The 13,221-nt window shown below is 50.2% G+C and overlaps 1 protein-coding gene across 3 annotated transcripts in view; it reads right to left on the bottom strand.

Annotated features, from left to right (window-relative positions):
- LOC113407323 (voltage-dependent R-type calcium channel subunit alpha-1E-like) overlaps window positions 1-13,221 on the bottom strand; it is a 258,992-nt gene that overhangs the window by 154,783 nt on the left and 90,988 nt on the right. For all 3 annotated transcript variants that reach the window (XM_026655712.1, XM_026655713.1, XM_026655714.1), the window contains 2 exons: window positions 3,774-3,877; window positions 674-826 (listed from right to left, as the gene is read on the bottom strand). In XM_026655712.1, the coding sequence (XP_026511497.1) occupies window positions 674-826; window positions 3,774-3,877 (257 nt within the window). The remainder of the gene's footprint in view (window positions 1-673; window positions 827-3,773; window positions 3,878-13,221) is intronic.

Here is a 13,221-nt window from a genome sequence, read left to right as displayed (position 1 = left end):
CCCCCCCCCCAGTGTCCTCTTTTTTGATTGTGGAAATATGGTAACCCTACTAGAAGTGACTTATAATTGTTTGTATTTACCATCCCTGGCTGGTGAAGCTGCCCATTATCTCACAGTAAGGTTATCCTTGGCTGGAATCTATTACAAAACCAACCCATCTCTCCATCCCCACTGGAGAGCTGGCCAGAAAATGGGAAATATAGTCACGACAAATCTGTTTTGGCTGACATTTTTCTAACCGTGAACGTTTGCAACCAGCTCTACCTCACTGCCACCCTCCCTGGCTGATAGCAGGCTCACGGAGAGGACGACAGAGTGTGGCGTTCAGTAAAAGAAGAGAGGAAATCACTGAGCCCAGAGCTCCAACAGGAACATAGCAGCGAGAAGAGGGAGTGACCCCTGAGACCGCCTGACTCTGATTCCAGCGGGCATTGTGTGGAAATGGAATTTCTCCCCACCATGCACCAGGGACTAGCAGCTCAGTCTTTTCTCAGCCATTGTCATTGTGTCTTAAGTATCAATGCCACCATGCCACCTGCATCCCGCAGCATGGGGTTCAGCGTGGCAAGGCCACAGAGTGGCTCATGCACAGTAAACCAACTCATCTGAGCTGAGAAGGGCTCACAACAGCTTGCCATGCACAACAGACAGAGTGGGATGGCATCCTGCCTACCTGAATTATTCGTGTAGCAAGCTCGGTGCAGTTTCCCACTGTAGAACTCCAGGCCGATGATGGCGAACATCAGAATAGCGAAAAAGAGCAGGAGGCCTATCTGGAGAAGGGGCACCATGGCCTTCATGATGGACTTCAACACGATCTGTAAGCCTGGGGAAGAGGAGAGAGGACACAGCTCACTGACCCTCCCACCACCTGGCCCAGTGAACAGCAAAGACGACATCTCTCCCTCTCCCTACAGGAGAGGATCTTGGTAAGAGGATGGTGAGCTACAGAGATGGTGAAGGATCAGTAATCTGCCAAATGGGACCAGGCAAAGCACAGAGTGAAGAAACCTTTGCCAAATAGGCTTGGGAATTTGAATATAGTCTCCTCCCATTTGCCACTCCCATAACCACCCAGCATCGACTTCTGGGGTTTTGGCAACTTTCTTCTCTCCACTGCAGCTCTCTCTGGGCATATTCCGCCTATGGAATTTCCACTGAGATCTACAGACTTCTGCTCCAGGAGCAAGGGTAGAATGGGCGATAGAGAATGCAGGGAGGATCAGAGAGGAGAACTTTTCCCTTAGAAGAGCAGCATGAGCTACTGGACAGGACAATGGATTCAGGATGGGTTCTATTCCTGGCAGTGCCTGCTGCATGACCACAGGCAAGTCAGTTCACCTGTGTTTGCCTCAGTTTACCCTCAACCCCATGTTTGTATTGTTTATTTAGACTGAAAGCTCTTCAGGGCAAGGATAGTCTCTTACTTTGTATTGTGCAGAACCCAGCATAATGGAGCCCTGATTTAAGGTGGAGACTCAAGGTGCTACCATATAAAAACATCCGCTACTCGTTCGGATTTGCCTCCCGAGTGGCAACTCCAAGGTAAACAGGTAGGACCACATTTCAAAGTCCCGCCGCAATGGATGAAAAATCACCCAATAGCCACTGCAAAAGCACACCTGCATGCAACTGTTTGTGAAAGAAAATCAAGAAACTGCACGTACAGCCGCCAGTGTCCATGTGCAGATATCTAGTTTGTGCATCCAAATGCACGCATTTGTGCATGTACAACAGGTAAGTGCACATCCTACGTGGCTCCCATGTTGTGTGTGGCCTTTGACTGCTTCCCTCTAAACTGCCCACCCATGCATTCACTTTGGATAACAATGGGGGAAAGCCATCGGGAGCACAAAGAGTTTTGCCAAGTACCTTGCAGAAAGGGAGGTTAAGAATTTTCCCCACCTGACTTTGACAGGGCAAGAGGAGTGCTGACGGCAGTGCCAGGAGTTAGGCATGCTGTGGGCCAAATGCAACAGTGTATGTTCTCCACACCCAGCTCTGTCACAGCACCTCGCTCCTGACCTGTTCTCCCATTTCAGGGCTCTCCTGAGCAGGGACCACAAGTGCTGGCTTGCTGTCAAATTCATATTTTAAAGAGTGGATTTTGTCCTGGTGAAAAGTGCCAGACTGAGATGGGAAAGATGAGGGGTACAAAGAACAGCAGCACAGAAAATCTCTCCCACTATTGCCCTGCAACTGCGCGACCATCTTTGAGGAAGAGATGAGAGGCTCAGTCTCTGTGACTACAAAGCTCCCGGCCTCTCTCTTGAGGCTGTCAAGAGAACCACTCGCGGGAGGGTGGATCCTGTGACATGGCCCTCTGTGCACTAGGATCTGGGCCAGGACCATCTTACATAGACCAGTGACCAGCTCTCAGATGGAAATTGACTTATACAGTACGCAGGGGAGAGAGGCCACCCGGTAGGGTGACCAGATGAGGGGAAGAAAATATCGGGACACATGGGGGGGGGCGGGGCGGAGCAAAAAAAAAAAAAACCCAGTAGTGCTGCCGGTGGATATCGGGACAAATTGTGTCCCGACCAAAGATCGGTCAGGACGCGGGACAGACACCGAAATATCGGGATGGTCCCGATTTGATCGGGACGTCTGGTCACCCTACCACCCGGTGAGCAAGAGGTGGAAGGCGTCATATCCCATGACAAATCCCTGTGACCATAAACCAAGTCACATCCAGTCCCATTGAGGACATTCTGCTCGTGACCAAATTCCTTGCTTCCCAGAGGTCTCTCGTCAGAAGGGGGAGCCTCAGGCACTTACTCACAGTCCCCCTCCCCGCCCCCGTCCCACCCCTGTTTATTAACCCAGCAAGCTGTACATTCAGGGCCCAGGACAGGGGTGGATCAGGGGCACCAATAGACTGATTCCTTTACTTATCCCACTGTGTAAAGGGAGGGAGAGAGGAAATACCTAACCACAGCCCTGGAGGAATCCACCCGCTGCCTTCTGGGATGGGAGTGGAATTAAGAGTCTCTGGCCTTTGTGAATCCTGGGATTCCCAGTTGTGCTCCACCAAAGAGCATTCAGCCTTGTTCTAGATCAGGGCCCCCTGGGGCAGAAGGGACAGAGGGAGGCAAAAGGGGCAATTTCCCCAGCCCTCCCCCAGCTTGAGAGGGCCACCAAACCACGGGGCGCTGTGACCTGGTGTGAGGGGTCACTGAGCCACTCAGGTTTGGCCTGGTGACCCTTGTTTGGCCCAGCAGCCCCGCCATCACAACAGTGGGGCAGCAGGGCCAAACCTTGCGTGCTAGGTCGCAACGCCCAGCATGGGGAGCCAGGCCCATCCCCGCAGCATGGGAACCAAGCCACTTCTGCGGGGTGAGAGCAGGGCGTGCTCGCTCTAACACCACCACTACACTCCCACCCCCCACAGCATCCCCTCAGTGGTAATTTTTTGGAAAGGGCGGGAGCTTAGTTTCAGAATTTACCCCTGGCCCCCCAAACACCTCTGTGTGGCCCTGATCTAGATGCAGGGGTGGGCCCCAAATCTTTGCACGCTGAGTTTACCCCTCTCCCTTCCACATCAACAATGGCACCTCTCCTGTAGAAAGCTAGGAGAGGGTGCACTCCTCCCTGCTGGAAAACATTGCTGGTGAAATCATGGTCCCTCTGAAGTCCATGGGAGTTTTACCATTGACTTCCATAAGGCCAGGATTTCACCCTCTGTCTCCAGTGGTGGCATGAGTGCTTCCCAAGCCCGAGGGACATATACAACTCATGTGCTCCGCCAAAGAGTAGGAGACCGAACTTACTGGGAATGCCTGAGACGAGCTTCAGAGGCCTGAGCACACGCACCGCCCTCAGGGTCCGCAGGTCCACATGGGTGTTGAAGTGAGTTCCAGCCGTGGCAAGGATGCTGCAGCCAGACAACGAAAAAGTGGAGTTATTAGCCACAGAGACCTGGCAGTGCGAACATGCCCGCGAGAGGGAGGCATCGTGACTAGGCCATCACAGACGAGGCATCTGACAGCCTGAACTGGCGCACCTTACCCTCCGGTGAGTCAGCAGCAATTGCTGGGGTCTAAACTTAGCAGTGTTAACAGAGTGATAAAGACAATAATTAAAACAAACACACTGGTGCCAGGATCTGCATTCCCAGCCGGAGTGCAGTGCCATGCAACCCACCCCGCATCGCACCAGGCGAGGAGTCACACTCAGCCTTTGGCTTAGGTCCTCAGCGTTGGCCGGTCAGCATCAGGTGCAGCTCAGGAACGGGGTGGGGATGTTAAACCAACTTCATGTCTCCCTGATCCTGGAGCCGCTGAGCATCAGTTGGGTCCCAAGGCACAACTCAGAGCAGCCTCAAGGCTGACTTAAGTTAGCCCCCCAAATTCATTAAGACAGGCAAGAGATCGTCCAGACATAGCAGTTCCCTGACCACACCCCCTACACCAAGAACCAGGAGGGGTGGCCCAGCAGCTGCCAGCACTACAGCACAAAGGGAATGCATAGGGCGCCAATTAAGTCTGTTTTTTCACTAGGAGACCAACCCCAGGTGGCTGCTGGAGCAAGGATCAGGCCCTCGATCAGTGCCAGGAGTCACACGCAGTCTCTGAGTTCAGTGGGCCCAACCAGCCATACACTAGAGCACAACATGTGCCTGATTCACTGCTGCTTTTCAGCTCATGCAGCCATTTACATCTGTGCAAAGTGTGCGCAAAACACCCCCAAATCAGACAGGTAATGTTGGACACCCGCTTTGCACAGGAGCAAGTGATCACAGTGCATGGCCATGGAGAACCAGGCCCCGTGATTCATGCCCAGCTGCTTTAACCATTAGCAATGCTATGTAATTATGCTCTGGGTTTTTAGACTGCTGGGACGGTGCTCTTCAGATCTGTACTTTGTCTTCTTGGGATCAATTTAATCTCTCAGGGCACTATCAGTCTGGAGCAGAGACAGCACTCAGAAGCTCAGAGTCTTTGCCCAGGTGGTTAGTGACACGTCTCAGGATTAATGCTCCGAAGGCTCAAGGTACCAGGCTCCCTGAACCTGGCAGTGCCACAGAACAGCAGGACAAGGATGGAGAGGAGACTTAAGAATTAAAATGTAATCAGCAATCAGGGTGGGCAGGGGAAGCAACAACTGGGATGGGTTCCTTCTGCAGGGAAGTTATATACCCACCCGGCCTCAGCTGTGTTGACCCCAGATGGCACGCTCCGCATGGGTGTGACTGGCAGTGCCAGGCTGGATCGTGGGTGCTGCGTGTCACAAGGCAAGATGGAGGGCCAGGCTGGAATTAGACTTTCACAGGTAGGCAAGAGGAGGTGGTGGAGATTCCCTCTTGAACCCCACCCAAGGGTCAAGCACAACAGTAGTGCTGGAAAGCCAGGACTGCTCAGCCCTGGCTCCTGCTGGCTGAGGGCACGTAGGGGCAGAGCTGGGGTTCTGACAGACATAGAGCTCACAAGGCTGCCCAGGATGTTTTAGAAGGAGGAGGGAGGCAAGCAGGGAAGACAGATGGAGAGTGGGGCAGGAGGAGGAAGCGACCTCAGAGCTGTTTGCAGCAATCCAAAAACTGGGTCATTGTTCCACTAATTCACCTAATTACAGGCCAGAGCAGCTCTGTGCTAGGTCTCTTGTGTGCTGCGCAATTAGCAATCTTCTCTCTCTCTCTCTCTCCTCTCTCCCCCCCCCCCCCCCCCCTCCCCTCTCTCCCACCCCCCCCCCCCCCCCCCCCCCCCCCATGTACAGTAGGTACAAACCTACCCCCTTCAGTAACCAGAGTTCTGTTTCCTAGGATACACAGACAGGAGAAATGATCTAACATCATCAAAATAGCTCATTGCATCTGATTTTTCTCCCTTTCTGTTTATCATACTGGATTCGAAAGGGGTGACAAGCACCAGGAGAAAAATCTGAGCCAGGCGCCTGTTTAATCTGGGAGATGGCTGCAGCGGTGGTGTTCTGGTCCAACAGTCTCATGCCTGGCCACCTAATCCCACAATATCCCATCCAGAATCATGGTAAGATCCATAGGCTCCTACCACATGCGTGGCTGAACAAAGCATCCCCTTACCCCCCACAACCAGAACCCGGCTTCAGCTGCTCCATCAGGGGCCAGACATGCTGCATGTGGCCCCAGGCTAGAGACAGCCTCCCCTTCCCACCCTGGGGGTGGGTGCACTTCTGCTGCCATGACTAGTCCTCCTCCCCTCCAAACACGCCCCAGGGAGGGAATTTGGATGAGAAACCAGGCAGCCGTGAAAAGGGAAGATCTGGTGGAACACAGGGAGCCTCAGGGAGGGTGTCGTGGGAGAGAAATGGGAGGAGAGGACATGGAGTAGCGAAAGGCAGGACTTGACACCAGAGTTGCGGAGCGAGGGAGAAAGCCCAAGGAGCAGTGGGGAGGGATCAGGTAGCAGACCTTGCCACAGGGGCAAAATGGGGAGGAAGACAGGAACAGAAAAATGAGTAGCAAGAGGGGACAAAGGGAAAACAGAGTGGGAAGCAGGTGGGAACTGGGAGTGAAGGAGAGAGCAAAGGGGTTGGCTTCAGGCTACAGAGAAATGAGCCACCAAGAAACTTTGTCTCCCCATGTTAGACTTGTCCATCCCTGCATCTCCTGCCCAAGGAAACTTCTGCCCCCCAAACACGCCCCGCAGCCATTCCCAGACTTCTCCACTAGCACTCCCTCCTCACCATGTAACCCCAGCCATCCCCACCATGCCTGACCGACACAGCCTTTAGTCCACTCCCAAAGCACCCTATTGCGCTCTGCCCGATGCTCCCCCTTCAGCCGCCATCAACAGGCCTCATCGGCCCAGATCCTTCTCTGGACTTCCCCACTGTGCCCTACCCATGGAGTCTCTCCTGCTGCTGGGGTCTCCCACAATGCCTCCCTAGCACCTCCCGCTCTGCCCTAGAGGCTTCACAGCAAAGGCGTACGAAGGCCATTTTAAAAAACCTGAAGAGGATTCTAATGTTACGGTTTCCAGAAAACCTTGATAGCAAACAAACGAGAGAGACTGGAAAACATCCGGTCTAGACTGCTCAGAGAAGGGAGCTGGAACAAAGCCAGGGAGGTGGCAAATAGCCAGGCAGCTTCTGATGAGGATGGCATGTGTGCGTTTAATGGGCCTTGCTTTCCAACCTCCCACAGTCATAGTGGTGACATGCTGCATTATGCAGCGGCCTGGACCCAGCAGAGATGTGGCCAGCTGTTGCACTTTGGGTGGTTATGGGCTCCCCTAATCCTCTAGAGGAGGAGGTGGGTTTGCACTGTGAGTCCTTGCTTTAAAGCCCAGAGAACTAAGAGGTTTGGGACCTGCACCTCTCCTCTGATCCAATACGCCTACAGAAAGAGGAGTTTCTTAGAGGGTGTTTCCTGGAGAGGTCCTCACCCCGTGCACTCACCTCCCCTGATCCACAACAGCTCCACTCTGTTGGCATGCTGGTAGCCTCCTCCCCCCCCCCCCCCCCCCACAGGTATTTGAGAAAGGAAGGGCATGACAGGAGCTGAGGTCAGATACAGTTTGGGGTTCATTTCATCTCTGCTTGGCTATTTTCCAGTTTGAAGGGGACGGGAGCTGCTGGCTTTTGCCTGTTTTGCCACTGTGCTTTTAGCCCCCAGTTCAGCAAAGCACCTATGCACGTACCTTATTTTAAGTGAGTCGCCCCATTGACTACAATTAGACACAGGTGTAAATATCTCACTGAATGGGGGCCTTAATTAAGTCAAGGGTGCCTAGAAGCCCAGGATGGCTGCTTTGTTAAACTGGCTGTAAAGTCAAAATCAATAGACATTGTAAGTTGTGGTTGCACTGTAGTACAGTATCTAGGAGGGGGCAGGCAGAGAAGCTGAGATTTCTCCCCTTCCTTTGACTGGTAACTAGAGCCCAGGCAGTCACGGCTGGTTCTCCACTTCTCCTGCAGAAGGAATTCTAGTGTTACACTCTGGCCAACTTACCGTGCATTTTAGAGCTGTACCAAATCCATGCTTTAGGTTGCAGGGGTACCGAAGAACCTTTCCTTCAGCCTCACATGCCTGCAACTTTTGGGGTCCGAATGAGCCTCAAATGTCCAAGCAAAACCCAATGTGAAACCACCAAGTTTGATACAGTTTTACACCTAAACTATCTGAACCTGCATCCCAGTAGACAAAGACCCGGCCTCGGTGTCACCCACCTGTCAGCTGGACAACAGCAGTGTGATATACCTGGGCAGGAAGCCCGCAGTGCTTAGGGAATTCCAATGCTACTGAACACTGCGGTGCATCTCGTCAGCAACACAGGCCACCATGAGCACATCAAACCTGTCCTCTGCTCCCTACGCCGACTTCCCATAGAACATGAAATCAAGTTCAAGGGTCTTATCTGCAGGGTTCTCAGCAGCTTTGTCCCAGGGTATCTAAAAGACCATCTATATCATGGGGCACAATGGAACTCTTTGCCACAAGGGTAAAGCTAGTCTGGGCAGGAACCAGAACTTCCTCAGGAACCAGTCTGAGACTGTGACTTGAACTCACCCAGGAACAAAGGACCATGGCAAACCTCCCCACTTTGTGCTCCCAGCACAAAGTGCATTTCTTTCCCCGGCCTTCTCTAACCGAAACACTATTGGAAGGCACTCAGATACTACAGGGATGAGTGCAGTATAAGAACCTATATAGAATACTTTTGAGACAAAGCCGTAAATTAACCCCAATTTATTTGAAGCATTGGGGACCTTTAGATGAGCCTTCTCTGAGGAAACCCTGTATCAGGATGATACACACCGCTCTCAGTTAGTGACTAAGAGAGGGATTCTCTTATGGCAATGTGAAATACTCACTGTCCCCACTTGGGAGTGTGGGGCCCATGGATCATTTCAGAGCAGGCTTGAACAGATTATTTAAGCAAGACACCTGATGTGCCGAGTAGCAGACAGCTCTGAAATCTGCTTGCAATCAAAAGGATCACCCTGGGTATTTTTCCTTCTAGGGTCTGACTGTCAGAAAGATGAGCTTGCATTACACACACAAAAGCAGAGAGTCAACACCCAATGGAGTATGCAACTGCCCTTGCACAGACTTTGATATTCACAACAGGTGCCACTTAAGAGTAAAGAAATGATTGGATCTCTCAGATAAATTGCTGAACAGGCTCTTGAGCATCCATTCCAGCATGCAAGCGTATACTTGTCTCCAAACCCATGGATCCCCATCTCAACACCCCCAAACTCTGGAGAAGTTTCTGACCCATTTCTGAAGACCATCTCTAATTATTAGTAGCGCACTCAAATAGGAATATTCCTTTGCATGTCTGTAACCCCTTCCATCTGAGGATCTCACAGCACTTTACATAAATGAATGAATTAAGCCTCCAAGCACCCCTGCAAAGCAGAGAAAGGTTCTTACCCCTATTTTCCAGTTGAGGAAACAGAGGCAGAGAGAGACTTTGGTTGAGATGTTCAGTACCAGGTGAAGAATTGACCCCCACCCAGTCTAAAAATCAGAGAAGGCACATGGACCAGGACTGACACAGAGATCCATGTGGTTGTTACCACCAGAGGAGGTGGTATTTAGACATTTCTTAAAGGAGGTGAGGAATGGGGTGTGGCAACCATTAACCAGGGAGCTGTTCCAAGCATGAAGGAGGCACTGAGTCCAAAGTGGGTCCAAGGCACCTCTCAATCTGCCACGCCTGAGGTGGGATGCAACATGTGGCAAAGACTCAAATGAGGGTCAGAAACAACAATCATTCAGGGTACTTCAAATTTTGCAGGATTCTTCTCTGGGTATAAATAATGATTTCTAGATCCTCCACTTCATGGTTCTTCGTTTCTGGCACAAATATTATTCAAAAATAAAAGCGAGTAGATGCCAAATGTGTGCAGAATGCAGGAGCTTTGGGACTAAAATGAGTGGCCTCCCTCGGAACAGGCACTTTTGAATTAGTCAAAAGCTGGGTGAACCAACCCCCCAGATCCAAACATACTTGAACCTTTGTACCTCTGGCTCATCTCCACTCATTAGGCGGAGACTATTTAGGTCGCATTTGATATTAAGATTCCCTTTGTAAAGGGTTAAGAAATGATTCAGAGATGTCTCAGTAAATGACTAATCAAGACTAGAATACAACACACCACTCGGTTTTTTTAGAACCATAGTTTAGGAAGTCCCATAATGTAGTCTACTGAGCTGTGTGTCACCATCTAACATATGCTCAAGTCAAGTATGTTACAACAGGTACAATTTTCATAAGCACCTCAGAGCCAAAGGTATCTTCCTATTTGACAATCCCACTGGGCACCTATCGGCATCTTTAGGCACCTAAATACTTAATACAGTCCTAAAACTTAGGCATTTATAAAAAATTTTACCCAACATCTATTAATCATGTATTAAGCTTTTTAAAACTACTTCTAATCGGAACCTTATTATATAGAGTGATCCATATTTGCATGTGTATGCAATTCTGATTTACTGAAAAGAATCTCATCTGTATGACATTTTGTTCTCCATTTCCTACAAATCAAATTACTCAGGGCAAGATCTGAATCTGAAATCATTTGGGAAAAATCCTCTTTGGGTTATTTTTTATTATTTCCTTTTTTCCGTGCTAAAGCTGCTGCAATGTTACAAAGACAATTTAAAGAGCTCAAGCAATTGTACCAAATACACCAAAATGAAATAAGGAACAAACCTGAGTATAGAAAAACATGGAAACCTGTTTAAGGCAATATAGAAAACAAGCTAGAACTAAGCTGTATACAGACTATCAACCCATGTATTTTGGGATATAAAACAACCAATCACTGCCTGGGGTTAGGAAGGAACTTTCCTTTCCTAGCCTCCCATGGACATCTTGTTGCATAACTTTTCATTACGGGGTTCCTTGCTCCTTCTTCTGAAGCATCTGGTGCTCGTCATTGTTACAGAGAGATACTAGAGTAGATGGACCATTGGTCTGATCCAGTCTGGCAATTCCGATGTCCTTAGAACAATTTAAATTCTATCTAACAGCTATAATAAACACAATTTATCCAAGGCTGAAGCACCAATAATTATTCCTTATTTTTAGACAGAGACCCAAACTAAAATTATATCTCACAATCAGGGCCGGCTCTGGCTTTTTTGCCGCCCCAGGCAAAAAAGCCTCCGACCGCCCTCCCCCCACCCCTGCGGGGGGGGGGGGGGGGGAGGGCAGCCAGAGCCCTGGGAGGGGGGCGGTGAGCCCCAGCGGGGGCTCCGCTCTCCCCCCAGCGGCCGGGCGGCCGGAGCCCTGGGAGGAGGGCGGCGAGCCCCGGCGGGGGCTTCGCTCTCCCCCCGGCGGCCGGAGCCCTGGGAGGAGGGCGGCGAGAGGGCGGCGAGCCCCGGCCGGGGGGAGGGCGCCGGGGGGGAGGGCGGCCACAGCGCTGGGGGGAGGGCGGCGAGCCCGGCCGTGGCCCCGCTCTCCCCGGCGGCTGGAGCGCCCCGCCGCCCCCCTCCAGGTGCTGCCCCAAGCACAAGCTTGGTGGGCTGGTGCCTGGAGCCGGCCCTGCTCACAGTCCAAGTTATCTGAAAAAGCTGCCAGATTGGTCTATAAGAATCCCAGTGATCTCATACTTTTCATCACACATACTGACAAAAGAGAGCGAAGGCGTTTTATAGGCCATGCAGGCAAAGGGTTAGTTTTTAACTCCTGAAGAAAAGGAAAAAAAGATTTCAGGTGAGAAAAGAGCAGAGAGAATCTATTTGCATGATGCAAATGAGGGCAGAGGCAGGAGGGGATGTATGGGCTAATGAGCAAAGTGCAACTGATTAGGGAGCAATCACAGGCAGAAAAAACACGCCTTGGCAAATCTGATATTTTGTGTGCGCAACTGGGTGATTATTTATTTACAGCATTTCAGTTTAATTAGAAAGCTCCGCTCTGTAACTGTGTGCTTGTACATTCTTTGGCCCTGACTCTGATCACCCTCCACCAGTGTAATTCCATCGGGTCGATCTCACCTACTGCAAATTGGCGATGCTCTATGGAAGTCAATGGAGCGACACTGATTTGCACCAGCTGAGGACCTGGCCCCAACGATTTCAGTGCTGTTATTCCTGATCTATCCCAGGGTGAGGGAGAAAAAAGTCAGGCCCCTTTTGCTTAAGAACAAAAATGTATATAAAAAGTTTCATTGCAACAAAGCTCTCGACCCACCACAAATAAAGCTCTTCCCCTCAATACCCCATTCAAACCACCGGCTTGGGGAAAGACAGAAAAAAATCAGTGTCTCACAAGTGCTTTGAAGATCAACAAATCTGGGCTCTGTGGAAACAAGAAAATTGACTGGAGGCTTGATTCTCCTCTCACTCACACAAGTTCTATTCTGGTGCAAACTGCATCTACTATACTTCAGTATATTGACACCGAAGTCTGTGAGGTCAGAAGCAGAATCTAAGTGTGCAGCTGCACACACACAAAAACATCCCTGTTCCTGATACCCCACAGCCCTGCACTTGGATAATCATTAACAGCTGTTCACGTAAGGGCAAATTTCTAATTTGGGAGCATTTCACACCCTATTTGCTTTCATTTTGCACTGGCAGAAATGACTAAACAAAGTGTCAGGCCTCATGTGTCCAGTTGTCAGGGTTCTCTCCCCACTCTGAACTCTGGGGTACAGATGTGGGGACCCGCATGAAAGACCCCCTAAATTTATATTCCACCAGCTTAGGTTAAAAACTTCCCAAAGGCACAAATTCCTTTCCTTGTCCTTGGACGGTATTGCTGCCACCACCAAGTGATTTAAACAAACATTCAGGGAGGGGCCACTTGGAGCCCTATCCCCCCCCCCAAAATATGCCCCCAAGCCCCCTTTCTGGGGGGGAAGGGGGCTTGAGAATAATATACCAACCAATAGGTTAACAAAGTGAGCACAGACCAAATCCCTGTTTTTTTAGGACACTGAAAATCAATCAGGTTCTTAAAAGAAGAATTTTATTAAAAAAAAAAAAAGTAAAAGAGTCACACCTGCAAAATCATGATGGAAGATAACTTTACAGGGTAAATAAAAAGATTTAAAACCCAAAGGATTCCCCTCTGACTCTGCTCCCCAGTTACAAAACAGGAATAAAATTACCTCTTAGCATAGGGAAAATTCACAAGCTAAAACAAAACATAATCTAACGCATTTCCTTGCTATTACTTACAATTTCTGTAATTTTAGATGTATTATTTCAGGATCTTTTTAGGAGATGTTTTTTCCTGCCCTGGTCCCTCACTCTGTCCGAGAGGGGACACACAAAGA

This window comes from Terrapene carolina, unplaced genomic scaffold (genome assembly GCF_002925995.2).
Source record: "Terrapene carolina triunguis isolate 2854851 unplaced genomic scaffold, T_m_triunguis-2.0 Scaffold210, whole genome shotgun sequence".
Lineage (NCBI taxonomy): Eukaryota > Metazoa > Chordata > Testudines > Emydidae > Terrapene > Terrapene triunguis.
This window is presented reverse-complemented; position numbering and strand designations above follow the sequence as displayed.